The sequence below is a fragment of the Chenopodium album genome, chromosome 1, assembly GCF_948465745.1.
Source record: "Chenopodium album chromosome 1, dcCheAlbu1.1, whole genome shotgun sequence".
NCBI lineage: Eukaryota > Viridiplantae > Streptophyta > Magnoliopsida > Caryophyllales > Amaranthaceae > Chenopodium > Chenopodium album.
In genome coordinates this window covers 91,136,295-91,163,780 of record NC_137834.1, presented here as the reverse complement: position 1 = coordinate 91,163,780, position 27,486 = coordinate 91,136,295, and the positions used below count along the sequence as shown (strand labels likewise).

Below are 27,486 nucleotides of genomic sequence, written 5' to 3'. Positions count from 1 at the left end.
GACAAATTCCATTTTTCTATGTGGGAATGAAGATAACAAAAGGAGACTATAAAATCATCAAATAAAGTAAGTCTATGTCTTTGTGATGATCATCATATGACGAACCAAAAGTGAAATGTTATTGTGTATCAAATTATTCATTTGTGATTTGCTTGTGCTACCATATCTTATGGTAGAAATTTAGTGCAACAACTTTCTAGTCTTTCTATGTTACATTATTATTAATATATTTTTAATATATATGCATGTTATTATCATCCGTTTAAAATTGGGTATATTGAACTTCATTGATATCTTTTCTAATTATAGAAAAAAAAAATAGTGTCAATGACATTAGGTCTTTAGTTGTTAACTTGTTACACCTTATCTAGTTTAGTACAGATTATTCTCTTTTACGGAGTACTTATTTTCTTTTTTAACAACTATTCATTATTTTGTACTTCATATTATCATAAATACCCCATCTAATAACATAGTAATTGAAGGTTGTATAATTGGTTTAAAAATAATTTATTTTGAATAGAGCTTTAATTTGGTTTAAAATATCAATAAAGTAAAACTTATCAACTTTAAATAAATTACAACTAACAATTTCTAAAAATTTATGTGAGCTTAATCTTAATTCATATCATCATTCATAAAAATAAAATTCTTGTATAAAGTCTATACAAATTCATTTATTTATTTATTAATGTATGCATGCATGGTATATATGCGGATTGATAGGTTTGATTGAAAGCATAAATTAAGATTAAGAAACCATTTTTCTAGCAATTCTAAGAATCCTAACAATGCTCCGAAAAATGTTGTGATTAGTTTTCGTAACAACAACTAAAATATGATTGCTAGAAACATAATTAACCTGGTAATATAGACATGATTAATTGATGAGTAGCTACTTAGCTAGGGAAGGAGCAGGAGGAACCCTAAGCTAGCTAATGCAATAATTATGTGAGTAGGTGAGCAGTTAAAACTTAATAGTGACATTTCATTAAAATTTGTTTAACTTTCAGCATTGCTTTTATACTCTATTCCTCTGAATCAACAGCCAAACTTCAAGTAATGACAAAATCCAAATACGACCCCCTTATTTATGAGGAGGAGATATAATAATGAGATAGACAAATTTTAAATGCAAACGCCATATTTTTGTCAAGTTTACTTTTATGGTCCCATGGGAATACAATCTCGACCCCTCTACACTTAAAATTATCAAGTAAAGATCAATTATTTATCGTAAGTAGGTTATGCAACGTTGACCCCTCTTATTATCTAATACCGAGTACCAGGCTTGGGCTGACAACTAAGAAAAAGAGTCTACTTTTTTTATAAGTCTAAGGAGCTTAATTTCATCCCAAAACCATATAATATTGGCATGTAATTGGAGAGAGGTCCCTTAGCCTTATAAACATGGAACACTTACATGTGTTGTTAAAATAGGCTATATCTCAACATCTACAAGAAACCGTCAAAGTAAGAAACATAATTCAACATTTTTGATGAGTACAATTCATTAGGTTGAAAATTTTTAAGCTACTTAATTAAATCAATTTCTCATAGATAGTTGAGATGTTAGATTGGTTACCTTGAAATCAAAACTTTAGTTCACAATTCAAATATTCATTTCTCTGATTGAAACTAAAATGAGGGTCGAATCTTAAAAAATTCCAAAATAAAACTAAAATGAAGATCGTAATTTTAAAAATCTGAACAAATTTGTTTGATATAATATTATCTTTGTTTCATATTATTTGTTGTTGGGTGTGGTCCAAATTTTCTAAGCCCATTATTTTGGTGGAGTATTGTGCATATTTTAGAAGCTTCTGTAATGATTAAGCAAGGTCATAACTTGCTCATGATTTCTCTAGAATAATAACCTACTTGAACGTTTTGTAGAAGTATTGACATTAGAAACAATTAGATTATAATATAATACATGGTTTGTGAACAGCTTCTATAATATTAAGACTACAAGAATGATGGAGAAATTTCTGGAATATTTCGGTCATTTCTTCCAAGCTCCATTTACAGCTATAAATATGAGTCATGGGCATTCAAGGTACGTATATCCACATCTAAAGTCATACTATACACACTAGCTTTTCTACCTACAATTTTTATTAATTGTCTTGTATTTATGTTTCTCCTATTTATTTTATAAATCCCTACATCTTTAATTTACTTCTGTTATGCACTCATCAACCCTAACATTTACAACAATTAGACATTTTCTATACAAATTTTATGTTAAATCATTACAAATAGTATGAAACAAAAGTATATATATATATATATATATATATATATATATATATATATATATATATATATATATATATAGTAGGTAACTAGGTACACATATTAAAACAAAAACACTATTAAATCCCACATGATAATTTAAATTATTGTATCTTATACGATTAGAATATTTAAAATCAAAATATATTTAATTACCAAGATTATAGTTCAAAGTCACGGATTCTTTCATTTTACTATAATCTCTTGATGTTGCAACTCACTTAATTCCCCTTATTAAAAATATGGAACGTGCATCAAAGTAATAAATAATAGTTATAATTTATTAGAATAATTACATATACAACTCACCATTGGTAAATGATGAGCATATACTTGTATATGCATCATTGTACGAATATACCGACCACGATGTAATTTATAAGTAGGTATAACTATTTTTGGAGTTAGCTAGATAGGACGAGTATTGTCAATGTAAGGATATGATCTTATATATTCCCATTGAAAACTTACAAAATTGGTATTGTGTTTTAGCACATACAAGAATCAAAGTGACGACTAGACTTGTTTTGGGTTGCAGGAAACCATTTAATTAATATGTTGTCGTATGTCGTAAATCATGAACAGTTTGTGGTTCAATTATGGTTTAAATCTTATTTGTGCTTTACCAATCGTTCAAAATTTATTCAATGATTGATTTAATATATGTTTTAATTACTTTAATATCTATATGCTAACGTTTTGTTTAAGAAAATTCTAATTTAAAATTCATACCTCAAATTCAAAAGGTATGGCCTGGAAAATAGAAACTCAAATAGAAGGTGATCGAGGTATGACTGTATGATGTACTCATATCAATCATTTTTTTTGTTGTTAGTTTTCAAAATTAATATGATTTTAATAAGTTAGATCGATTTTTTATTCATTTGTGACATATTCACATATATCATATAATTTAAAAAACCAAAAAATAGAAAATTGTAACTACACCGAACGGACCCAAGGTATTAACAATGAAGTTATTACCCAGTATGCCTTTACCACTTTGATTTTATTCTTGATTCCAAACATATATATGATCCCCTGTGAGCCAAATAAATGCCTCCCTCTGTACTTTGTGATGCAATGAACTGAGCACTGCCTATGAACAAGTCCATTGATCTCATGTGTGTCGGGAAGGAAATGAAGTTGCACCTACATAATCTAGCAAAGTTTTTTCCTGTTAATTTAGAGCAAGTTTGGATTAGGAACGTCCTTAGGGAGGTCTCCCCGTACTCATGGATTCTCGATTCTCTCATTATGAATGTATAATTTGCTCTGCCCGTAAAAAAAAAAAAAAAAAAAAAAAAAAAAAAAAAAAAAAAAAAAAAAAAAAAAAACTCTTAAGGCCTGTCCACATTTACTAAACTAAAATGAGTTGAATGAATATTTTATGAGATAATGAAATTAGGAGCTCAAATGAACTGAACTGAACTGAACTGATTGGAGCTTAAATGAACTGAAATTAAATGAAATTAAGCTGAAGTGAGCGGACCCTATTATACTCATACTCCACGTATACTTCCTTCTGTGTTTACACGAGTGTGTTTACATAGGTTCACGTGTTCCTTCAACTTGGATTGTCCATGTTCATTCTTACTTAGGGTACGTTTAATTTACTTTTAATTTTTTTTTTGGAATATATTTGAATTTAACTGAATTATTTCAATATGCTTAGCTTGAACTTATCTAAAATTTGACAGTGTTTTATTTACATGATTTTCTTTGTTGAACTAATTTAATATTATTTAAACTTATCAGATCTAATCGAAACTTATCAAGACTTCATTGAACTTATGGTAACTTATATTTGTTGCAAATTGAACTATAATTGGAATTAAGTTTATGATTGATTAGTCATAGTGCGATGGAACTATAATGATATCAATCATGTCATACATTAAATATACTATTGGAAATTGCATAAAATTAGGAATTCATGACAAAAACACGCGTAAATTAGTGTTATTAGTGTTTATATTTTGATGATTTCTTAACTTTTTACGATTTTTAAGTGTAAATTTAATGCTTATACGTAGCCCTAAGGGCTATGTACAACATTTTTCTTAATTTAATTGTATTAATCCATTAACTTTGAATCCCTTCAAAAAAAAAAAAAAATCCATTAACTTTGAATCATTTAAACAACAATTTAAAATTTGAACACAAGGATTTATTAATGGCAAGTAGAGTAAGCAATGAATGGATAAAAAGATTAATTATGGATTTATAGTAATACCCGGATTAGTACAGAAAATAAAATCAAAATAACAATCGGTTTTGACAAATGGGATATGAGATAACTATCCAAGATTAGAATACTCGTATTTGGTATTAACCAAAAATACAAAAAAATAGAGGGCATTTTAATAAATTCAATAAAAAATATTGAACAGTGTTACAGCGCAGTAAAAAAGAAAGGGGTAAATTCGAGAAAGTCAAGAAATGACAGAACAGAAAGATTTGGGCTACAAAATGGTGAGTCAGATTTCATAAAACTGAAAATAGGAACAAAATAAAAAAAATAAAACTCCATATAAATCTAAAAATCGGACGGCTGAGATTGACTAGCACAATAAATCGAAAGGTCAAAGTTGAAAGACAAGATATAATTAGTTGAAGGTTCATTTCACTACTATATACACACCCATACCCACACGCTCACCCTTTCTCTTTCTTCATCTTCTCCATCTCTCTCCATCATCAGGTCCCTGCCCCCACCTTCAAAAAAAAAAATAAATAAAAAACGAATTGAATATTCTTCCGTCAAAATCCCTTTTAATAAATAAAAATACAAAATAAAGCACAAATTTGGCTTCGTCTTCGTCTTCGTTATGGTATGTTATTTATTTCTCTCCTATTTTTGTATAATTTTGATATTAATTGTTATTATTATTATAATTATGGTGTTGATTTGATTTTGAAGGAGTATTCGTTGGTATTCGGATCCTGAAACTAGGAAGATCGGATCCAGTGCACTTTCTTTCTCTTTTTTCCTCCGGTAAACCACGTCATTTTAGGTTTTCTTTCGTTTTATTTGATTCATTGTATTACGATGAAAACGACGTCGTAATCTGGTGTTTATCCGGCGACAGGTGGCAGTATGAAGTGAAGCTTCAAGGAGGAGAGAGAAAGAGAAAGAGAAGTGTGGGATGGTATTGAGTGGAGTCCAAGACAATCGTAGGTGATTTTTTTTTTTTTTTTTTAATATAATTAATTTTAAAATTAAATATAATTACTCTTAATGTTTGAGATTTGGTTTGTAATTTTCCTCTAACGAATCTAGATAATCTTTTCGATAAAACGTTTTAAAGGATTGATTATCAGTGATTAGTATATAACAATAATTAAGTTTAATTTTGATTTAAAATGGTTTAGGTTGTCATTTTTCAATCTTTCTTTATTTCATTTCACTTGTCTTTTAAGGAGTGTTAACGATGATTTATGAATGCGACAACTTTCTTGCATTTTAAGTCGGTGAAACTATTTTTAGGGCGAAACGCGTTTTAGGTTTTTTTTTTTTGTTCTTGATTTTGATTGGTATGAAAGCGAGAGATTGATTTCTCTGGTAATATGAATGAATGAATGAAGCAGCATTTTAATGGAAATCATACGAGTTGTTGTTTTTAGGTTCATTAATGAAAGATACTTTCGTGTTAATTACTACTAATACTTAATTTATTTCTACTAGTACGAATTAGTAGTATACTTAAGTATTTTTTTAATTTTAATTTTTCAGTACTAATATTAAAATTAATCCATTTGACTTGGAAATATGAAAAAATATGAATGAATATGCTTTTGCGATTCCCTATATATCTGAGTCTAAATCCATGAAACTTCTCCCTCTTTTCATCATTTTCTCTCTCTTCCCCTAAAATATTATTCATTTTTTGATTTTTGATATTATAATTTATTTATGTCAATCAATAGTTCGTTATTTTCCAGATTTGATTGATGATAGTATCTATTTTTTTGGCAGTATTTGAAGCAAATTCATTCTTAAAAAAAAAAGGAATTTATTGTGTAAAAAAATAAAGGGGAATTGAAGATTATTGAAGGTTTCTGGAAATGTCATCGTCAAATTCACCGTGTGCAGCGTGCAAATTTCTAAGGAGAAAATGTACGCAAGAATGTGTGTTCGCGCCATACTTTCCGCCGGATCAACCTCAACGATTCTCGAATGTTCATAAGGTGTTTGGTGCTAGTAATGTTGCAAAGCTTCTGAATGACTTGGATGCTACACAGAGGGAGGATGCTGTTAATTCGTTGGCGTACGAGGCGGAGGCGAGGCTGCGTGACCCGGTGTATGGTTGTGTAGGACTTATCTCGCTTCTGCAGCACCGGTTGAAGCAAGTTCAGACTGATCTGTATTCTGCTAAGAAGGAATTAGCTACTTATATTGGGCCGACTGCGCTTATGCCTATGATTCAGCCTGGTTATGCTAACCCGGGTTCGTCTTCTGCTGTTAATTTGATGCAGCAGCAGTATCATATGGGTCCTATGATGGGTATTCCTACTGGGGTTGCTGCTGCTGGTCCCGGTCCGTCTCATGGTGGGGCACTTATGATCAGAGAGCCGCAGCCTCAGCCACAGCCGCAACAACAGCACCAACATCAGCAGCAACAGCAGCAGCAACAGCAGCAACAGCAGTTGATTGAGGTACAACAACAGCAACAGTTGGCAGCATTGGCGGTGAGAGATGAGCAGGAGTTGTTAAGAAACTGGGAACTACAACAGCAGCAACAGCAACAGCAACAACAACAACAGTTTATGAGGTATACTGGTGGCGGTGGTGGGTACGAGGGAGCACTGGTTATTGCTGGTGGTAGCGGAGGAGGAGGGTTCAATCAGGCGGGGCCTTCATCGGGTGCTGTATCACCGTCTTTGGGTCTTGGGGCTGCCACATTTGATCCAAACCCGTACGCTCAGATTCAACAACAGCAGCCACCACCACAGCAGCAACCGCCGCAAGATGATCAGTCATTAGGGCAGCTGTTACTCCTTCAGCAGCCAGTAACACCACAACAACAGCAACAGGAACATTTAGAATTGGGTCAAGGAATTCCTCATCATGAACAACTTCCTCAACAACATTTACACCCTCTTCTTCAATCTCAACATCATCATTTTCATCAGCAACCCATTGAACATAATCCGCAGCAACAACAACAACAACCGCAACAGCCCGGAATCGATGAGGGTGGTGGTAGGACTCTTGGTCCAACTTTGTAGAGAAAAAGAATGCACATTCTGGAGCTCATTAGTTTGATTTTAGTACTTGCTAGCTATAACAAGCTCATCTGATATCTTGAACAAAATTCAGTCCCTAGGTAACTTCTAACTCCATCCCCTTTATTTCTCTCTCCTCTTTCTTGTACAGTAATATTATTGAATTTGCAGATTTGTATGTTTTCTTGCTGTTATTGATTGATGGATATATTTTATTTGGTGAATACGAGATGTAAAAAATGCATGGCGTGTGTTTTGAGAAATGGAACAAAATGTAGTTTTGAGGGTTTTCATGACAGAGATAACTCATGGTACCACTGTGTCTCTTTCTGAAATTATTTTGGGTTCAGGGAATTGTCACATTCAACATTTAATTAAATTTCAATACTATATGTATATGTATGTATCAATATAATGTATGTATGTTCTTCCTTTCAGTTTCACTTTAATTTGTTGGGTTGTTCTATTTTTGCAATTTTAGTATCAAAAGCTCACCTACTAGTATGTTAGGGTGTCACCATTAGTACTACAGTGATGTTTTACTAAAAGAGTAATTTGAGAATTTGATCATTCAGGAGAATCTTTCTTGCAATTTTTAGTTTTGACATTGCTAAAAGCTAAAAGATTTTGTGACATAATGTTTAGTGATACATGATCCCATTGATTGCAACTACTTACTACGAAGTACTATATACTCGTAAGGGTCCAACTCTTTCCTCATAAAATGTTAATTAAGGTTGTTTATTGTTGACGATTAGGCTATAAGTGTGCGTGTGTGTGCGCGCGCGCGTGCGTATAATTGTATATGCATTCTTGCATTATTAGTACATGTCTAATAGTTTGCCAATAATTGTTACTTTTGAGAATTGTCAATTGCAATTATTGTGCAAATTGTTTGAGGTTTGTGTCAAACTCATGCTGTAAGATCAAGATGAAATTGTTCTTATTTCCTTTTCTGACATTTTCATTAATCTCTCTTTCTTGTAATTGTAATATTTTATTTCTAAGTTTCACTATATTCTTGTATTGTGTGTTGTCAGTATTATTTTACTACATAATTAAGTAATAATGCCCTTATTTATAAACCTAAATGTCAAAACTTGGTACATATAATATAGAGCCCTCTCTTTCTTTCAAAAACATGATGTTAAATGTCTTGTCTAACATGATTCCCTTTTAATTATATGAAGTATTTTATTTTTTTAAATTAATATTGTGGATATAAAAGGGCAAAATGGGTATTTTTTTTACTAAGCAAAAGGGTTTCCAGAAGAAAAAAGGTTAATACCTGTCCATAAATTAGTCTTTATATGTGTGCAAATTAGAAAAAAGAAGTCAAACATGAATTACTGCTATGATGCATGTTATTGGATCATAAGTGGAGTGATGAAGCTTATATTTTTCATTAATAAGTTAAATTAAACCACTTTTGGAATATTAAAAACATATCTAATGCTGTAGTTGCCTAGAATTTGGAGAAGAACTTGACATGGTTTTTGGAAGTGGGATGAAAAGGAGACAAACAGTGTGAAAAAATTGCATGATATTGTAATCAATTTTATTATTGGGATCTTTCATTTCTCCTTTTTGTCTTTTGTTTTTTTGATGATTGACTTTCTTTTTGTTGTTCAGAAACTGCTACTTGATCTGCACCCAAAAAGTTTAAAAATATTTGTGTCAATTGATTTTATATTCATAGATTAAGGGGATATCATTTTGTCTTTTTATATACAATAATCTTTGATTAAGAGGCTCTAATCCTGAGTTAATGTTGCTTTTTTCGAACTCTACAGTAGTTTGACTCAGATCACAAGTTATTTAGCTTATTTTTTCAGCCTATTAATGCTTGTTTATGTTAATACTTAGTGCTAATTGTTTTGCTTTTGTGGTTGCAGCTCAGTTGATGCATGATTAGATGCAGTATTATAATACACAAGGAAGAGTTGACCAATGACAGTAGAAACAGAGGTGAAGCAGGAGTTCTTAGACATTAAACATCTGATTTCTAATTACCATAATATTTTTGTAAGTCCATAGAATTTTTTTTCTTATATTTTTTTTAGTCTCTTTTTCCTTTATTTTTTTTAAATTTCCGGGCGGATTGGAGGGTGGTAAGAAGACAGCATAGAAATTGAGGTATATTCAAGAAATGTAGGTTGGCATATGGATAAAATTTTGTTCCCATTTACTATAAAATATTGAGTACAGTTCTTTCTTTCCTTCTTTCTCTGTTGAAACTATACTTTTTTCAGCTCAATCTTATGGCTAGGAAACAAAACAGTCTGTTCTATACTTCTATGTTATGTCAAGCCATCTAATTGTCTAAATTTACTGTTTATTAAATGTCATTAGTTGGTCATGATCATCTTATAAGTTTTTACTTTATTTATGCACATGATGCAGTTGTATGATAAATATTAGTTGATGACTATTAGTAGCAAGGTTTAATCCACGGAAATATCCCGTCTAATGAATGTTAGTAACATATACGGAGTATTACTAGCTTTGTACAATCCAATTGAGCTACTTCGTGTACGTAATGTATGGAAGTATATTTTGTAATGTCAATTTCATATGAGTAGAATATCAAATAATATGCCCTTGATAGCAATTATTGTTAAATTGAGACAATTATTGCAATTTACCTTTTACAAGTAACAATTTAGGGGGTGCACCCTACAACCCTAATGTCAGATTTCCTATGAAAACCACATGGTTTTAACTATTTTCAGTAAAACCTTGATGAAAAATCAAACAAAAGGACCACTGGTTGGTTAAATGGCCACCAAACAATGAAAAGTTTAATACAGTTGACTGCGCAGTTCATAAAAATAGTGGATTTAGATCAATTTAGTAAGTTTGTGGTAAGTTTGACTAACCAAGATAGTACCATATATTATTTCAAGTGTTTGGTGATCGTATATTGTAAACTTTACAACACCGTCAAGATCTGAGTCCTTGTGATTAAGTTGTGAGGCGAGAGAGATCTTAAGTTTAGTATTGTCAAAACATAGTTCGTTGCGTAGAGTACGTACAAACTCATCATATCCTCGGATCCTCCTACATAGCTAATATAACCTATTCAATTCACCCTCAAACTATAAGGTTTGAAAATTTTTCGAGATAGAAGGTAAGACTGCATTGTTTTTGTTCTAATTAGTGGATGATAATATTTAAAAATTCTATAGTGATCGTTTGAAATATAAGGACCATAATATTTTAATGATTATATTGTTTACATTTGACGTACTTTTCTCCAAGTAATTAATTACATTAGTTTATTTTTGCTATAAAATATTATTATAGGTAAGATTATCATTGTAGATTTGTAACGGAGCTAGTACTACAATGCTTAATTGATGATGGACGGTGCACCTTTGTGCAGGCAAAGCACATTGATGTATGATGTTCATGTGCATTATACACGTAAATAAATATAAGTAGACTATGCAAATTACACTTTAAATAATTATGTGAAACTTAGAAGTAAGTATTTGATTAATAATTTCCTAAGAGTTGTAATGGACAGCTACTAAACTAGGCAGCTAACTAGCTAGCTAACTTCACAGTTACTACTAATGCTAAATTTTAAATATTTTAAGAAAGTTTTTTTAATTTCTTGGAAGAACGTTAGATTCATTTGCACGTGGGTTATTTCTACTAGGTTGAAAGACATACCAGACCTTTTCATTTTTTTTTTTATATTTTTTCCCTTCATTATTCGGTGGTCAAAGTAACTAGTTAAGGCAGCTGCTAAATTCTTACTTTAGTCAATATTTTCTCATCTATCTTATTTTGAAAATCTCTCAGTTGCACAACTTACCTACTAGTATTTTTGTACAATTATTTTACATAATTGAACGTTGGTATAATTCAAATATATGTCACTATGTACACCCAAATGTATGATACGGAGTACATGAGTAGCTAAAAACGTGATAAAATTGTCAATGAAGTGATATACGTGGTTCCTTGCATTTAAACAAATTATATCTCAATCAACCCCTCATAGCTGTCCGTTTTTTAATTCGAAGAGTCAACAAAAGACTCATGTCAAGACAAATCAACCCCCAAAAAAGATAAAAAAATTAAGGCAGCAGAGGTTAAATTATGGGAGCTAAAGGAAGAGGAAAAACAAACTTACAGAAAGATATGTTTGTGATTTATATTCAATATGTAGACAACTACTTGACGACAATAAGAAGAGAAATAATAGAGTCCATCTTTTTATGTTATTGCTTGAATTTGACATATAGTTTTGTCACATTTGAAATAACGTGTTACCAAGTATATCATTTTTAAGAAGGATGTAAATGTCTGTTAGCAAATCTTAGCATTATAAGTTTATAGCTGTTTCTGGAAACAGAATGCTCCTGGGAGTCTTAGGGTAGTAAGGGTAATCAAGATGTCCTAGAACTACGTCCAATGAATGTCCGAATTTCCCTCAGCTATGCCTTGCTGTCCGAGAGCTAGGCCTGCAAAAGAGAAAGAAGGTTAACTGCCCCGGGGGTGTCACCCGGGAAAGCCCCTCCGATGCTTAAGTCAGCGAACGTACTTTCTAGCGAGAGAAAGTAGAGAGAGAAAGAGTACTTTAGAGAGAGAAAGTAGAGAGAGAAGATTAGAGAATTAGGAAAAAGTTACCATCATCAATGATTGGAGAGCTATTTATAGATGTACTTTCAGGTGGTAGAAGTTGTACTTAATTGGACAGATTAGGGGTAAATCCGTACTTTGCTCTGACTAATGATGGGCTGGATCATGGAGGGGTATTTTCGTAATTCCAGGTCACTGGGCTTAGGACAATGGACTAGGCCCAAACATTTAGCCCCACTCGTGATGTGGGAACGAGATCGCATGAAGTTCGGATATCACGCGGAATAGAGATGAAAGAAGTTGTCACATATGTTGAAGTAAATCCCGAGGTGTACCTGAGGGCTAAAATGAGCCCCTAGGGTATCTGAGGGCTAAAAAGAGCCCCAAGCGACTTGCAAGGGTGAAAACCAGCCCCAAGCAATGCATAAAAGGTTCTTTAATTCAGATGATTGAGCAGTTTTGAGAGCTAAGCCTGATGATGGCTTAGGAGTAACTGATGAAATTTCCATTTTCGGAATATTTTCTTCAGGCCGAGCCTCAGGAATTTTGCTGAAGGCATGTCTTGTTTCCAATTTTGACTAAGCTTGGGAATTCTACAGATAATCTGGTGATGAATCCTTGCTAATTAAGCTGGTAATTGAGCTTAATTCTTCAATGGTGACTTTCTGGGCTCAAGCATTACTTAGGCCCATTTGAACCAGGGTTTTGAAGAGTTGCCATCTCCTTAGCTTGAACATATGAACTCCGATCCCACTGTACTTGCATTTGCTTCTCACTCTTCTCATTTGCCTTAGAGAAGTTCTCAAAAAATTCTCTCAATTTTTCTCCCAAGTTCTTGAGAGTTTGAGTGTTCGGGTCACATCATTCAAGTTCATATCATAAAGTTCTTCCAAGTTTATCAAGATCTTCAAGAGGTATGTGAAAATTTTCACTTTTTGATTTATTTCTATAGATCCGAAAGCATGTCTAGGTGTTCTTGTACTTGGAATTTCTGAAATTTTGAATTTATACTAGGAGTATACAAACTTGAATTTTGAACTGACCTAACCTCGGGGTAGAAAGGCTATGACCAGCCGAATTTAAGGATTTTTGCGGGTAATTTTCGAGTTTCTAAGGTTTGTGTTTGAGAATTTCGTTTTTCTTTTTTTTTTCTTTTTTTTTTTTTCGGTTTATGCCCAGCCGAAATCAGGTGAGAGAGAGAGAGTGATTAGCGAGGCCGAGGGGGAATTTGGCTGGCCGAGAGGGTATTCAGCGCACCATGAGGCCTGCTCGCCGAGCCCTAGCCCGAGAGAGGATAAGGGAGAGGTGCGAGGCTTGAGGGAGCTTTGAGAGTTCACCATGTGCTAGGGGTGAGGTGCGAGATTTGAGTGAAGGGAGAGCTGAGGAGAGAGAGATAGGAGGTAGCACGCCGCACAGCCGAGGGGGGTGCTGTGCGGCTGAGGGGGTAGGCGTGCGAGGCGAGGGTTGGTGAGAGCTGGGCTCTCGGCCCGACTGAATGGGTGTTAGGCCGAGAGGTATGCGGAGAGAAGGAGAGAAGGGATATGCCGAGGGAGGGCGATATTTAGCAAGGCCGAGGGATAATCATGTCCGAGAGGGTATTCGGCCTGTTTGGGGAGATCAGGCCGAGGAGAGTGCGCTGACCGAGAGGGTCGATTGGCGAGTGCCGAGGGGTTTAACTTGGCCAATTTTGGGGATTTTTGAGATGTCGATTTGAAGGAGTGAGGCATGAGGGAGACCTGAGGGGGTTTTGACGCGAGAACCTCGGCTTGCCGAGGGGGTGCTCATGCGGGTGATCAGAGAGTAGCCCTGGGCTGAGCGTTATCCCAAGCTGAGGGAGGGGAGGTGTTGATGTGAGATGGTTCATCCCTCGGATCCGAGGGGGTTTCGATGAAAGTGAGGTTCGAATTTGATGCGAGCTAAGCGGAGTATTAAGGGGGATGCGATGCTTGCTCAACTTACTACCCCTAGGTGAAAGCGAGATTCGAATTTTTAATGTAAAATTCGAATTTGGCTATTTTGAAATTCGAATTAGGCTATTTTGAAATTCGAATTAAGCTAGGCCTAGGAGGAGTAATATGCCTTGGGGGTAATATGCTTAGTTCCTGGCGTATATGAGGGCCGAGGGGTATGTGAGAGTGCCGAGGGGTTTCACTCGGCTATGCAAGGTGATGTCGAGGGACATGCTGCGCGGGTTGAGAGCTGTGAGGTCCGTCAGCTTGGCAATGCCGAGGGATGCATAACGACCCCGGGTTAGAGTGAATGCCGAGGGGGTTGACAGTCTATTACCCCTGGGTGAAAAACAATTTTAGTGTTTTTTGGGTTTTACTTGGGAGTTGTGGGAATTTTTTAGCTAAGTTCAGAGTTTGCAAGATGGGGTAAGCTAGAGAAAGAGAGATCGAGGGGTATACCCCACTCTTGGCAAAAAATTTTAGGAATTTTTCCATACTTGCAGGCGTTTTTCACCTGGGCTTGAATTTTAATTTTCTAACTCTCAAATTTTTGTTGCTATTGTAGGAGTATTTATCTCCGAGGTGCTTGATTATCTTCGAGATAATTCTTTTCGGCCTCTTTTAGCACTTGGTAAGTCTTCTATACTTAGTTTTCATTTTCTAAGTATCATGTCTCCATGCTTAGTAATTGTTTGCTACTTTTTCCTTGTATGCTTGCTTGTTCCTCGGCTGCACTTTTGATGATGTTAGGCTTAGAAGTACGCCTGTTGTATTTTTGTATGTACATTGAGAATTTCTCGGGGTAGTCTTGAGTTGAGCTATGCATGTATCATGAACGACCAAGCGACTCAAGATTACCTTGACTCTCTCCCCGGCCCTTCATCTTATGATTTGTTTAAGGAAATCTGGGCGGGGGGAGTGCTTGTAACAAATGTAATTGGTAGTAGTGTTGATTCTTCTGTTCCTTTGGGTGTGCCTTTTCCATGTGTGCCATCCCCACCCCCCGAGCATGATTTAGGCTTTGATTATTTTTTGCCTCCTTCCCCTTGTTGTTTGCTACGGGTGCCTTGCACACCTCACTAGCTTCAATGATCCTTCCAGCTCTCTCCATGGCTTCAGAGAAGGTGCTCACCTTGTCATGGACAAGTTCAAACTTCAGCTTGTTAGACTTGAGCCCGAAGAGAAGGGCTGTGAAAGCAACATTGTCTTGGAGGTCGGGGATGAGCTGAGACTCGGTGTTAAACCTCTTGATGTAGTCCTTAAGACTTTCATTCTCCCCTTGCTTCACCATCATCAAATGAACGCTAGTCTTTGTTTGCCTACTCCCAGCGATGAAGTGCTTTTTGAACTGAGTGGCTAACATGTCAAACGTTCTTATGCTCCCGGGGGTAAGGTTGTTGAACCATGTCTGAGCTATGCCCTTGAGAGTAGTAGGGAAGAACCTACACCATGAGGCCTCACACCCGGTTTGGACTCCCATCTGTGCTTTGTAAGCGTTCAGATGGTCCGTCGGGTTTGTCTTTCCATCATAAGGGTCCAATGTAGGGATCTTGACCTTGGGAGGAATAGGGGTATTCATTATCTCCTGGCTGAAGGGGGTGATGTTCTTGACAATCCCGAGCCTCCGTGGCCTTCTAGGATGGACGCTCGGGGCTTTTGCTTACTGAACGAGCGAGCTGATTAATTCCTCTTCTTGGTCTGGAGGTAGCTGAGTGAATCATGCTATCTCGGTACCTTGTTGACCCATGACGAGAGTGAACTCTAGTTCGACCTCTCTGGGGGGTTGTTATCTTCCTTGGAGTTCTCCCTCTTGGAGTTGATTATCTCTCGGGCATCTAGAGTGTCATCCTTCAGCCTTCGGTCATTGATAATCTCTCTAGCATCTCTTGGCCTGCTTGGCTGCCTTGTCTCCCGCTGGGGGTCATGGGACTGATCGGGATGAGAGCGGCGAGATGTCTGATGCTGAGGCCGAGAGGAGGCTTGATGGATATGGGACACATGAGGCGGAGGATTAGGCTGCGGAGCGCTCCCCTGCCTGCCTTGCCCCACCCCTTGGTTGATAAGTGCCCTGAGGCTTTCCTCCAAGTTTCTGTTGATTTGGGCTGCCAGCTGGTCCAAGTCTCGGCGAGTGACCACCTGGGGGCTGTTCACTTCTCTCTCAGGCTCACTACGAGTCCTAGGTAAAATCTCCTCGACTATGTGAGGGTTCCTAGCCGAGAGAATTGGAGCTTGCTTAATGGCATCCTGATGAGAGCTGCGGGGACGCCTAGTGTTCACCATGACTTTTTGTTTGTTATCCCCACAGACGGCGCCACCTGTTTCTGGAAACAGAATGCTCCTGGGAGTCTTAGGGTAGTAAGGGTAATCAAGATGTCCTAGAACTACGTCCAATGAATGTCCGAATTTCCCTCAGTTATGCCTTGCTGTCCGAGAGCTAGGCCTGCAAAAGAGAAAGAAGGTTAACTGCCCCGGGGGTGTCACCCGGGAAAGCCCCTCCGATGCTTAAGTCAGCGAACGTACTTTCTAGCGAGAGAAAGTAGAGAGAGAAAGAGTACTTTAGAGAGAGAAAGTAGAGAGAGAAGATTAGAGAATTAGGAAAAAGTTACCATCATCAATGAGTAGAGAGCTATTTATAGATGTACTTTCAGGTGGTAGAAGTTGTACTTAATTGGACAGATTAGGGGTAAATCCGTACTTTGCTCTGACTAATGATGGGCTGGATCATGGAGGGGTATTTTCGTAATTCCAGGTCACTGGGCTTAGGACAATGGACTAGGCCCAAACAATAGCCATCAATCACCAAAGTTTATCTCTTGTTATTGTTTTGCACTCATAAGTTGCAAAAACTATCAATATACGTTAGTCACCCGGGTGTATCAAAGAAGGCTATACGTTCACTACTTCACTAAACATGTTTATTTGGCTATGACTCTATGAAGAGTGAGGTATATATGTAAATGCACTAACTTGAAACGTGCAGCTACGTACCATCAAGCAACGAATATGGTCATATGGATGTAGTAGATACGTAAATTAAAGATAGTTGAGATTCAAGGCTTGAACATTACATGTACATCGTTGTATTTACTCTATAAAAGATACAAGATTCAAGGCTAGAGAACATTTCGCGCAATTTCAAAAGTTCTTCTGCTTCCAGGAGAAATTCTCTCGTGTGGGTGTAATGCATAAGTCCAGTTTAACAACTAAACATGCAACTTATGTAAGCTATATGTTGCTTTCACAAAGATTTAAGTTAGCTTTATGCCCCATTTTAAGTAAATTTCATGATTAATTAAAGGGTTAGGTAACTTTGCTGTTGCTTTATCAAGATTTTTCCCTCCTCTTTGTCCTTGACTTTAGTTATAAGCTTGGCCCCAGGTTTATTATGATTAAACGCTAAATTGACTTTTTTTTTTAAAAATAAAATAAATAAACAAGAGCAAATAAAAAATCAAAAGGCAATTGTCTTCGCTATCAAAAACGTATCAGATCGCCACATAGCGCGTATGATTTTCAAATAATTCTTTTTTTTTTTTTTTTTTTTTTTTTTTTTTTTTTTTTTTTTTTACGGATTTTCAAATAAATTCTAAAGTGGACTTGGAAGAATGAAAATGGAGGACAAAAGAGTACAATGAGCTGCAATTTCACCTGTTATGTTTTAGCTTATGTTATGTTTATTCTATTTGTATTAGTTCCAGTATATTCTTACACACAAATTTTTAAAAATGAACGAGATTTTGCCAGCCTTTCCCATGTTCAATTAATTAGTACGAGTAGCAATATAATTGATGGATGATAGAAATGTCTGCCAATTAAATTTTCTGGGTGGAATGGTATTCCATGTTCGGATAAATCAGAAAAGGATTGAGGCAGCAATATAAGTAAAATAATAAATCAGTTTTTTATAGGAGGTATACATCAATTTAGTCGGGTTTGAAAATTCGAGTATGAAAAATGGTTGAATTTCTCTTCATATTTTTATAGTCACATTTTTAAAAAAAAAACAATGCAAAGATTTCCTTAAAAAAAAAAAAAAAAAAAAAAAAAAAGCAAGGAAGAATAAATGTCTAATCGTTGTAAATAATATGTAACGGAGGTAGTATTAAGATACCCTTCTCTTCGAGCATAAACGGTCAATATGGAGTAACCGATAGACTAATATTTAAATCCAGGGCTGTCGAACGTCATCAAGAAAATATGGAGTGTAAGCTTCATAAAGTAATATTATAGATCTATCAAAAGAAACCTATACTTGAGTCGACTGTCCAAGGATCTTTCTAGAGTAAACAAAAAAAAGAAGGAAAACTTCTCAACTGTATTTACAGCAGATTATAAGTTCTTGTAGCATGTTTACTGTTAAACTAATCTGAATCAGAGGTTACATCAGAGTATGGATCCAGATTCCTGACCATGTTTGATAATGTCTCTCCCATATCTTCAAGTTCCTCCTTTCCAAAACCCCAACTATTCATTAATTCTCCTCCGATAGCACCATATTGAATACCAAATTTCCGAAGGTTTTCCAGCCTGCTGGACAAGAAAGGTAATACAGCACTGCTAGAGCGCAGTCTTGCAGCCATAGGGATAGAATGGACATCGAGTGGTCCCTTTGAAGATGAATTTGGATTAGGATTGCTAAGCAGTTGTCCACTGCGACCAACATTTTCCGAGAATATAGATGGAAATGGTAATGGTATTGGGAGAGGGCAAGTTACTGCAGATAGATTACAGAATCTAGGCCTCAAAGATGCCTGTTCATAAGCAGCAGAAATCGCTTGTTGGACTTCAGACAGTGATGCTCGTTGCTCACCTATGTCCGAAAAGATAGTTCATATTAGATGAAGTGGCAGCACAACTACTACAATGTCTACCGACCCCCCAGTTTCCCAGAAGGACCTTAGAACCCTATACATAAAACCTAGTAGAAACACTATACACATTCAAGTGGAAAGATGCATAGACTCAACAGAAGTATCAATTGGATGAAGAAGAAATGCTATGTGAGGCTAGGGATGATGTGGCTACAAGCATAAGATATCAGAAGAAAAGCAAATCATCCCTAACTATCGCATTCCTAAATGAATAGAAGCACAGTATCCTTCCATTCTAATGTCAAGCATATTTAAAATCTGTTAATTCAAGGTTATGTAATACCTTATAATGACATGAGGAGCTGAGGTTGAAAGTAACACAATTGCACTTAGGACAAGCCAGGTAAAATCCTAAGTTTAAGGTGATGTAAATAAGGGGCAACAACTATTATCTGTGGATGTAGTGAGTATCAACATACAGAGTAGTTAGTCTACACCATAAAACAGGCATATGCAGATATAGAGTACCTGATTTAAGAGCTCCATGTATCACCAATGTTTCTACAGAATGCACGTCTTCCATATTTTCCGATGTTTCTGGAGTCAATGACTGCAACTTACTCAATAATTGTTCCTGAGCAGGTTCCCCTGAGTCTCACATCAAAAAGGGGGGAGAGCACCATGAGAAGACATATTTTATAAGACACTGAGCAGGACAATTGAATTAGGAAATACCAATAGCAGGCGCAGGCATGGTAGCATCTAATGTAGCAACCATATTCTGTCGGAGGTGGCCAGATAGCATCTGTGCAATGCTATTGATATCCAAAGCACCAAGAGAAGATCCAGAAGTTGCAGCAGGCGCAAGCGTGTCCATGCGAAAGGGCAGGCTGAGAGTGTGAAGAGCAGCAGCATAGATTGAACTGCTATGGAAAGGCTTTTTATCATTCACATGCAGATTTGTTGAAACTTTGCCTGCAAAAAAAAGGATTTTAGAAACAAAAGGGGACCTTAACCATATAAGCTACAATCAGCCCAAATGCAACAATTTTTATAAGCCAGAAAGTATCAAAACTTACTTCCACTCAAAGAAGGTAAACCAACGGGTACAATTAGTTTGCAGAAAGGAGATAGTTTTGCAAAAGAAATTGCATCATGAAGGTCCCGAGAAATGTTCCTTTTTCGACTTCTAGAGCTCATTGATGAACCAGTATCGCGAACAGTATAAAGTAACACTGGAGTATTGGTGAATTCATCAGCAATGTTCTGCAGAAAGTCTACTGCCACACTGGAAAAGCCCCCCGAATCATCCACCACACATTGTATTCCCTGTCAGCAAGTTTCTGACTAAGTAAAAAAAGGTTTTTACAAAAATACAATTTTACAGAAGTTCCTTTAAGCAACAATATAAAGCAGATAATTTGTCATTAATTTTCTGAAGCTAGACCATCTAAAAACCATACTCCGTGATAAAATGGCATTGTTTGAGACCAGAGGTTAGTTACTCATAACATTTAGTCAACACAAAACTCCATAAAGTTAAATCCATTAATTTGACTCAGCAAAACAAATAATATAAATGGGTGACAGTGGATTTATGTCTCATGAACAGAGCAAATTTAAAGCATAAAACCTTATCATTCAGCCCTCAGGAAGTGAGAAGATTTAAAATAAAATAAAATAAAATAAAAAAACTAGCCAGAAACACTTGGATCAAGAATTCAAGATAATGGAGAACCAAAAACAAAGCTTGGTATGGCATAGACATGAACAAAACCACTTTTTTTTGTTGAAGGTAGAGTCTTTTTTGTCATATGTTTTTAAATAGTAAGAAACCCACTGAGGAATCAGGTGGTGAAACTTATGGAGGTGAAAAAAAAAAAAACCCTGGGTCATGTCTTGGATTCATGAAGGGTATAATCCATCAAGACTAGCCCACCAGCTCAAAACAAGCACCAGAATAGGCTAAAAATACATGCACTCTTATAGATAATTATGAAGTTTGCTAGATACCTGTACATGATCACACTCTTCTATGAAGAAACGGAGTCTTTCGGTCATCTCTTCTCCCCGAAAACTTTCAGAAAAAACATCCTTTCCCATACCATAATTATCAAATCTCTCAACATCCATCCACAACCCATTTATTTCATATAGACTCTGTGGATGATAATGGGCTTTTGAGAAGTCAGTCCAGAACTGTACATCATTTTCCAAAGATTCCACTATATCCTTGTCTCCAATATCATCTGGCAAATCAGCATTTCTGTTGTCTTTACCAATTTTTTGCTTCTGCTCTTCCTCATACAAACTTTGCAGGAATAAGTTTCTCTTGTGAGACTCAGAACGTTGGGTGGATACACTGCCTTTCCTGAAAGTCAAACTCAAAACCTTAGTTTAAATACCAACATCATAGAAAATATTTGAGATATAAGTAAATCATATCTGAAGAGTACTTGTAGTTGCTCAACATCAATAATGCGATGACATTTTGACCATTTCATATTAAGAGAAACATTAGATTTTCATAGGGGAAAAATTAATGTTATTTCATAGGAGTAGTATTATGCAACATGTCACTCATATCAGAAATCACATTGATATTGGAAAACTTGAAGACGCATTCTTCATGATCACAGCTTTACTATTTCACTAAGTATGACTATAGTTATGCCAGACAGCCTCACAGCTCACTGGCATATGAGGTTGCCTGCAACTCTGCTATGGGCTATTTGATTCTAGATTATTGAGGAATAAATGCAAATAATGAACTAATGAAGAATAGTGTACACTATTGTCCCACTTAAAAATACTAAGCAGCACTTCCTTTTCTTTGGAGATGACAAAATTATTAAATCATCCTTTTGCAATCCCAAATTCAGCAGTCATTTTAGTTTTCTATTTAACAGAGATTGGCTGCTAAATTTCTGTGTTTGCGCTTTCATTCTCCAGAATGATATTTTCAAACCATTAAAGCCAGAAGGCAATTTTTTTATGGGGAGCATGCAATGCATTTTATCACACAGGTCTCATAAAGCCTCACCAGGTGGCCACAGGGGAAGGTGATTCTGAAGTCTGATTATACAATGTACCATGGGAGCTCATTGATCCAAGGGATCCTGGTTAGATCACAAAAGGGAAATGTCAGATATCCAAGATGCTTATGCTAGAAGAAAAAATGTCCAAATGATCCCAAATAGGTAACCAAACACAAAACAACTATAATAAGAGAGCAAGATCGGTATTATGAGCTTCTGCAGTTACCTATCAGATCAGAACTCAAGCAAGTAAGAAATCCCAAAACATTAGACAAAATGCATTCCCGCATACAATCATATGTTTACATAAATACCTACACAAATACATATGTACCTACATGTATACACGCACAAATACATACATAAATGGAGTGATAACACTAATAACTGTAGTTTGATGAGCCACAATGGGGCAATTACAGACATAAGGGTAACCGTATTAGCTGATGATACCAAGGTTGCTCTAAGAATAGTTTTGTATGACGACTTATACACAAGCACCAGAACTATAAGGCCAAGTCACATGGGAAATGACTGGTGATTTCCAGTCCAGACTTCATAAAAATCTATTATTCTATATATATATGTAAACAATACAAGTTGGCATCAGCAGCAATCATACAAAAATAGGACTAATAATCCATTAAACAGACTTCACTCACTTCAGTCAAAACCATAGGTTAAAAAATTACATTTCCACGAAAAACAAAAGCAAGAAAGAACAGGTGCATTTACGCTGGAAAAAACAACATACCTTGATAATTAACAGAAACTAATCGAGGGGTATAGGTAAGAACACCCTGCAGACACAAATAGACAATTATTTGCATTTCTCTCAGATCTTCCGCCCCAAAAGCAAGAGAAATCAGCAGGCTGAGGGTGTTGCAGAAGATAGTGGGGAGCATAATACACACACTAGAATACTAGAAAGTGAATAAGTTCCCTCATTACAGTAAAAAACTAACTATTTCAAAGTCAACTTGCCTCACACTCTTAGTCAAGATTATTAATCCATCTGAGCTATTAGTCTCAGAAAAGTGTTAACTCAATAAATGCTCTTATATTCTTTAATTAATTTATAGGTAAAATATCTGTCTTCCACTCAGATAATATCAGCATTCGAAAATTGTCTAAGGGCTTATACACAAGTTTTAGCAACTAGATAGTGAGACAGTGACAACCAGATATATCAGATTATTATTTATTAGCACTTGATCACGAGCGATTTCTAAAAGAAAACAATCCAGCTATCAAATTTTACAGAGGTAGAAAGCTACAATGGCATTACACACAAAATGGTAGTTTCAAAGCCAGATACTGCTTCTCAAGTAGATTAAGGAACGGTTCAAAAAAAAAAAAAGTAGATTAAGGAAGAATTATAATTTGATATTACAGCACATCCATAAGCTAGATGGTTGATCAATATGTACCCTTTGATACAGATACACAAGGTCACCGAATAGATAGATCATACAAGGTGGCTTGTGGAAGAGTTTTTAAGCTCTAATGCCTTCTTTAAAATTAGAAAAACATGCCAAAATTAAAGAAACCCAGCCAGCAACAAATCTTACCTCATGAGTCTCTCCAGAGCGATAAAGCACATCCATGTTAACTCCAGGATTTTTAAACACTGGATCACTATCAGGGTCACCAGCCAAACCAAGCAGCTCATCCTTCAAAAGAAGAATTAAGTCAAATGTAATTCTTTAACTTCATTCTCATTCATTGAGTTTGAAAAAAAATATAATTGATTTTATCATTAGCTATACTCAATTCAAATCAAGATCATTACAAATAAATAATTAAAGGGAAAAAAACATACATGAAGTGATGAAGGTGTCACCCAATGATAGGAAATATGATAGAAAATGTTCATCTATCTTCTTATTTACCATGTAATTCAGGGAATGAATTGAAAACCCACTTACAAAATGAAATAGCAAATAAAGCATTAAGAAGACTTGCATTCTAATATAGCTCTAGGATCAAACAAGCTCATCTCATATTCTCATGTAATGATTTAATGAAACCTCGTTACTTTCGAAGTCCATAGAATCGACTATTGACATATAAATTGTATTTCACTAAGTAATTTAGCACTTAAAAACCTCAAATCATAATTTCACTACCATGTAAAATTCCGATTTTGGACAAAAAAAATAAAATGATATTGACAGAAAGGTGTACCTGGAAGTTCCAGAAATGAGAGCCTATGAAATTGGCAAAACCTCCAATTTGAAGTGTAACAACTTCCCTCATGCTGCCTGCTAAACCACAATACCAGTAAACCCAGATGCACAATTAATCGCCCAATTCAAAAATTAACCAAAATAAAATTGAACAGCTAATGTTGATGCTGCAGCTAGTAAAGTGCAGTATAAGGATATTGAATTTCCATATTTAAGAAATGCGCATAAGGTATTCGATAAAATGCCAATGTGAATTTCTGCATACCTAACAGAATTACAACTTTACATAAACCCTAGTAGCTAAATAACAACCGAAATCTGAAAGAAATCAAACAACATTTAGAGAATTTAGGTTGGGTGGAATTGTAGAGCATAATACTTACCTTGTAGTTTGAAGAATAGTAAGCAGAATATTCAAGAATCAACAGATTAAGCAAACTTTTGCAGCAGATTGAAGAAGATAACAGAGAGGAGTAGAAATGTAGAATATCGTGGGAATTTGGTTGTGATGACTGTGAAGAAGATGAAGTGTGCAGGTGCTCCGTAGCTTGAATTTGTTGCACGATTAAGCTCAAGTCAGAGCTTTTTACAAATACGTAGTATAAACAGTTTACTTAGGGCTATGCAAAAGTGCAAAACCGCCAAAACGGGATCAAGAGACAATTGTATCGTCTTAAATTTTCAATTTCGTTCATTCATTATCGACCCTTGACGTGTTACATAGTACGAATAGCTGAAGTAGTACGATGACAAAAGTAAAAATCGAAATTGATAGAATTATTACATACAGTATTATTTTTTGTTATCTCAAAATAATTGACACTTTTAAGAAAATTTATCCAAAATTAAAGGGAAAAAAACTCATTACCTCCCTTATTATATATAAGCATAAATGCACTATGTATTTCATTGCAGTGCGTTTCTGGTGCGGCTGGCTGCACCATGCGGCAGGGTACCAAATCAGCAAATGACAAAGTAACCCCCAGACAAAGTAACCCCAAGACAAAAGTAACCCTTAACTGACTTAGTAACCCTTGACCAAGTAACCCCTGACTAACCTAGTAACCCCTGATCTAGTAACCCCTAACTGACCTAGTAACCCCAAGTAACCCCCAACCAAGTAACCCCCGACCTAGTAACCCCTAACTGACCTAGTAACCCCCGACCTAGTAACCCTAAGTAACCCCTGACCGTCGACCTAGTAACCCCAAGTAACCCCTAACCGACCTAGTAACCCCCGACCTAGTAACCCCTGGCCGCCGACCTAGTAACCCCTAACCAACCTAGTAACCCCCGACCTAGTAACTCCTAGTAACCCCAAGTAACCCCTGACCGTCGACCTAGTAACCCCAAGTAACCCCTAACCGACCTAGTAACCCCTAACCGTCGACCTAGTAACCCCTGACCGGATATAGTAACCCCTTACCCACCACCAACAAAAAACTACCACCAACAACCACCACCAACGAACCACTACCAACCTAAACCACCAACGAAACCAAATCTAGAACCCAGAACCACGAAACCACCACTACCCATCCACAAAACAACCACTACCCACCCACGAAACCACCACTATACACGAAAACAATTTGTTTTTCGTTCTTCAATTAAACAAAAAAATTAAGTAATAAAATTTAACAACTTACAAGTTATATAATCAAAATCTTCAGCAAAAGCTTAAATTCAACATAAAATTCGTAGAACATAAATTTCCAAAAGTAAACCATTAATGAAGTTTGAAGAAATTTGGGCTAACAAGATGACACCATTAATGAAGTTTAAAGAAAAAAGAGGAGAGAGAAATAAAATTGGGGGAAAAAGGATAATGTTGTAGAAGATGGAAGAAGAAAAGAGGAGAGAGAAATGAAATTGGGGGAAAAAGAAAAATGTTGCAGAAGATAGAAGAAGAAAAGAGGAGAGATAAGAAGAATTAAAAAAAAAAAAAAAAAAATGGCTGGCCGCACCGTACGGCCAGCCGTATATGAAACTTTGTGATTTCATTGACACTTAGTTTTAGATTGATGAAGAATAAGCACTTTAATTAACAATGTTGATGTATCGATAATCTCATCCTGCTCTATATAATTATCCAAATGAGCTCGGGAGGTAATTATGATTAATGTTTCTTCATCTTCACATAATCACATTCACAAAGTTACAATTTATATTATTCTGTGCAGTACTTTGTATCAAACTAATGAATAAATTTATAAAACAAATGCAAACATATTAAAAAATAACAATTTTACTATTTCAATGTACACTAATTTTACAACTCTAAATCTTAAGGAGGTTTCAATATTTACAATCAACCATTGCTTGTATCAACAGGGTTCCTACCACTAGGTGTCTAGGCTAGTAGAAGAATGCTAAACCTATACTTGATGTATTCTTTTTTAGTTGATTTCCAAAATATATACAGTAGTAAATAGATTTTTCCAGATTTCATATGAGTTCAAGTGAGTGTTCAACTAAACCCACTAGTCTTTTAAAAATTTCATTCCTCATAATTAAAATATGGTCTAGTATAATTTCATTTATAAACTCATTTTCTAGCCTAGTCTTCAAAACACAAACTCAAATATGCAAGTCGTCCCACTAATAGTTATCTCGATTATTTTATTTGATTTCGTCTCGTTCAAAATATTAATATTCCATTGCACATAGGTCAGCAAGTCACTCATAACTCCACCTCTAGTACACCGTATGTAGGAAGCTGAAATATTCATCCTCCTCCAGAGTCCAGATCAGATCATAATAGATTGTTCCATTAATTACAAACTCTTGAAGATCTATTTCGTCATTCACTTTAACACCATGAAAACAACAAGACAGTAAGATGCATGAATGGGTCCTGTTTTTTTTTATACCCGTAGAATTATTAATCATAGACAGCAAATATCTTCAAAATAGCCAAAACTCTCAAAGAATATATTACCCATTGAATTTCAGATCATTCTCAACCTTCCATATTTCTCCAACTGAATTATTACCACACATTATTGCTTCCTGAATAGACTATCCACTGTCTCCTCCTTCGTGCCACGCCACGTACGCCACTGCATAGAATAGTTCCTCTACACTTTTACATCAACTCTCTAAGCTAATTACGTACGTACTACTTTGTTTTAAGATCTCTATCAAGGGCAACTGTACTACTTCTGCATTATGCAGTACAGTTTGGCTACAAATCGATTCCAAACATGTTCTATTCAATACTTTCTTTACAAATGTTGTTGCATTATGTCAATCAAACAAAGAGAACAAAGAAATTGTGCACTGTGAAATCTCCCCGGAACTAACTTTGTTCTCAGGGAGTTGAGGATGAAATCATAAAAGTGGGGTGATATTTCCTATAATAGCTGTAATATACCAG

At 35.5% G+C, this 27,486-nt stretch overlaps 2 protein-coding genes across 10 annotated transcripts; one reads left to right on the top strand and one right to left on the bottom strand.

Moving 5' to 3' along the window:
- The first annotated feature begins 5,087 nt into the window (after positions 1–5,087).
- LOC145626937 (uncharacterized) lies at positions 5,088–9,742 on the top strand. 3 transcript variants are annotated; one of them, XM_081679390.1, is made up of 5 exons: positions 5,088–5,132; positions 5,222–5,296; positions 5,391–5,475; positions 6,278–7,628; positions 9,423–9,742. In XM_081679390.1, exon 4 carries the CDS (start codon positions 6,367–6,369, stop codon positions 7,528–7,530), a length of 1,164 nt encoding a protein of 387 aa, XP_081535516.1. In that variant the 5' UTR covers positions 5,088–5,132; positions 5,222–5,296; positions 5,391–5,475; positions 6,278–6,366; the 3' UTR covers positions 7,531–7,628; positions 9,423–9,742. The 3 variants fall into 3 exon arrangements, with proteins under 3 accessions (XP_081535516.1, XP_081535509.1, XP_081535504.1); XM_081679383.1 differs by having other exon boundaries at positions 5,391–5,479; XM_081679378.1 differs by having other exon boundaries at positions 5,118–5,132; positions 5,222–5,479.
- Positions 9,743–18,256: 8,514 nt separating this feature from the next.
- On the bottom strand, positions 18,257–26,008 carry LOC145563405 (uncharacterized). 7 transcript variants are annotated; one of them, XM_081623879.1, is made up of 12 exons: positions 25,757–26,008; positions 24,976–25,042; positions 24,491–24,654; positions 24,106–24,182; positions 23,490–23,591; positions 22,673–22,718; positions 21,924–21,999; positions 20,894–21,251; positions 19,960–20,209; positions 19,616–19,855; positions 19,409–19,528; positions 18,257–18,879 (listed from the first exon to the last, which is right to left on the bottom strand). In XM_081623879.1, the coding sequence occupies exons 4-12, from the start codon at positions 24,175–24,177 to the stop codon at positions 18,431–18,433; spliced, it is 1,713 nt and encodes a 570-aa protein (XP_081480005.1). In that variant the 5' UTR covers positions 24,178–24,182; positions 24,491–24,654; positions 24,976–25,042; positions 25,757–26,008; the 3' UTR covers positions 18,257–18,430. The 7 variants fall into 7 exon arrangements, with proteins under 7 accessions (XP_081480005.1, XP_081479985.1, XP_081479992.1 ...); XM_081623859.1 differs by having other exon boundaries at positions 24,976–26,008; XM_081623866.1 differs by having other exon boundaries at positions 24,491–25,042.
- Between the last annotated feature and the right edge of the window lie 1,478 nt (positions 26,009–27,486).

Excerpts from the sequence above, each read along its gene's own strand:
- LOC145626937 (XM_081679390.1), top strand. The coding sequence starts at position 6,367 with ATGTCATCGTCAAATTCACCGTGTGCAGCGTGCAAATTTCTAAGGAGA.
- LOC145563405 (XM_081623875.1), bottom strand. The coding sequence starts at position 24,177 with ATGAGGGAAGTTGTTACACTTCAAATTGGAGGTTTTGCCAATTTCATA. Across the intron at positions 22,719-23,489 it reads GCTCTGGAGAGACTCATGAG|GGTGTTCTTACCTATACCCC; the intron begins GTAAGATTTGTT and ends TTGTGTCTGCAG. Across the intron at positions 18,880-19,408 it reads ACATGGAGCTCTTAAATCAG|GTGAGCAACGAGCATCACTG; the intron begins GTACTCTATATC and ends TTTCGGACATAG.